This window comes from Puntigrus tetrazona, chromosome 25, assembly GCF_018831695.1.
Source record: "Puntigrus tetrazona isolate hp1 chromosome 25, ASM1883169v1, whole genome shotgun sequence".
In the NCBI taxonomy this organism is placed as follows: domain Eukaryota; kingdom Metazoa; phylum Chordata; class Actinopteri; order Cypriniformes; family Cyprinidae; genus Puntigrus; species Puntigrus tetrazona.
In genome coordinates, this window is record NC_056723.1 from 810085 (window position 1) to 812584 (window position 2500).

At 30.0% G+C, this 2500-nt stretch overlaps 1 protein-coding gene across 1 annotated transcript in view; it reads left to right on the forward strand.

Moving 5' to 3' along the window:
* LOC122331030 (A disintegrin and metalloproteinase with thrombospondin motifs 20) overlaps positions 1-2500 on the forward strand; it is a 90363-nt gene that overhangs the window by 77068 nt on the left and 10795 nt on the right. The window contains exons 29-30 of the mRNA XM_043228457.1: positions 1-71; positions 2107-2280. The exon at positions 1-71 is cut by the window's left edge and continues 97 nt beyond it. Of these exons, the coding sequence (XP_043084392.1) occupies positions 1-71; positions 2107-2280 (245 nt within the window). The remainder of the gene's footprint in view (positions 72-2106; positions 2281-2500) is intronic.

A 2500-nucleotide genomic window follows, 5' to 3' on the forward strand; every position in this document is an offset into this window, starting at 1 on the left:
AAGCTCCCAGAACACAGAAGAGCTGTCGGGCCGGACCCTGCCCCTCCTGGAGGGCCAATCAGTGGAGAGCGGTACGTGACATCACTTCCTGGGATTTATTATTATTAATAAATGAGCACACGGTACTCCTACATGAGCTACTTTAATACTAAAAATACCTATATTTATTTATTTATTTATTTATTATGTCAATAATCAGTATGTTTTTCTATCAACAAACAATACTACTTAATTAAATAATTTTATACCAAATATACCAATACATAATTCTTTATTGCAATTTATTTTGTATTTTATTTGGAATACTAAATTGATATATAAATAATAAAATTAAATAATATTAAATAATTATATACGTGTATATATATATATATATATATATATATATATACAAGTATATAATTATATTTAATTATATAATTATTTTATATATAATATATATATATATATATATATATATATATATATATATATATATATATATATATATATATATATATATAATATATATAATATATAATTATAATTTTATATATATATATATATATATATATATATACACATGCACAACTCCTGAAGCCTCTTTTTATTCATTTTGTTTAATTGCTAAATTAACAGTCAACAAGTCAGTTAGTTAAAAAAAAAAGCTATACTAATTATTTCCTTACTGTAATTTATTTGATATTTTGCCATATTTTACATTTTAGCTTGTATCATATTATTATCTCTTACATTATCTCTTACTATTTTTATTCCATTTATTCTGGCATCCGGTACTTTATTAGTACGTTGTAGCAGTTTTGTTATCAACCGTCTTTGCAAAAGAGCGTTTTGAAAGAACAAACATGTAAGAAAGCTGACGAGTAAAACTCTCCCCTCGGCCGCGGTCAGATCCAATCCGGCTTCCCACCTCTGCCCCGGCTTTACCCCCGAATCCCAGCGTCTGGAAGCAATCATCTCCAGCTTCAGATCTGAACACACACACACACACACACTGCTCTAATCCTCAACGCATTCCTCTCCAGAGTCCTCGCTGCATAAAACAATCGTTATCAAACTAATACCCAACACTATCTCACCCACTATCCCACTAACACTTGTTTGTTAAATGTACTTACTAATATAATAACCATAACTTATGCATAACTGCATGCGAGTAACCCTAAACCAGTATATAACCAGTTAACTGGTGTAACTCAGAACTTCAGTGAGTAATTACTAGGGCTGTCTCCTAATCGTCGACTAATTGTTTATTTGACAAGAAGAGGCTCGGTCAACTAGAATTGAACTAGCTGCGTAGATGCAGGTTTTTAATTTTTGTTAGAACCTATATCGACGAATTCGACTCACGATAATAACAAAATGTTGGGCTTTTGTAAAATAATGAAAACTGGATGCGCTTTCTGCCGCCTCAGTTTGTGAACTTGAACTAGAAACTAGTACATCTTTGCCTTATAGAAATGTATGTGTATATATATATATATATATATATATATATATATATATATATGAACTCATTCAAATGAAAAACAAATATTCTCTGATTATGTTATGTAATTATCGTATGAAATTTATATTAAAAAAACCGTAATCAATCATCTTAAGAGAATTAAACTGGTAATTTCAATTCATTTAATTATTTATTAATTATTTAATTTTATTCCTTTCAATTTTTTTACTCAAAAACAGACTCATTTTATAAACATATGTATTTATTTCTAAATAAATTAAATAAATGTTATTTAACAAAATATTTTTATTTGTATAAACTTTCACTTTCAGATGTAGTAGTTCATCAATAGACGTGTAATATTCATATTTATCAACAAAATCCAGTTCCAAAACTGCGTGAGGTACGGACAGAAGGGCTAAATATATTTTTTATTCTAATATAACTACATGGAAACTTATTTTTAACACCTAGTTGTGCTCCATACCTACCCGGGTCAAAAATGACCCGAACACGAAACACGTTACATTTCTTTAAAAACAGCCAAAAATCTGGAAAAAATAAAACTGAAGAATTTAGCAATAAATAAATGGGATGTGTGAACGTGTGTGTGGCTCCAGATGCATTGGCTAATGATGAGGTGTGTTTGTGTGCAGTGTTCGGCGAGCTGCGGCGCTGCTCTTCAGTCACGTGAGGTCTTCTGCAGGTCAAAGGGCAAAGGTCGTGTCTCAGATGACCTGTGTGACGCTCGAGCGCGTCCCGATCGCCTCCGCTCCTGCTTCCACAGAGACTGCCAGACGCACAGCTGGACGACACACGACTGGAAGGACGTGAGTAAAACACCACCCGCTCAAGCACTTCATCACAAGAGACATGACTTAAAGATGAAGAAAAAAAATCAGCGGGGTTTTATTTTATTTTATTTTATTTTATTTTATTTTATTTTATTTTTTTTATTTATTTATTTATTTTTTTATTTTATTTTATTTATTTTTTTATTTTATTTTATTTTATTTTATTTTATTTTATTTATTTTATTTTATTTTATTT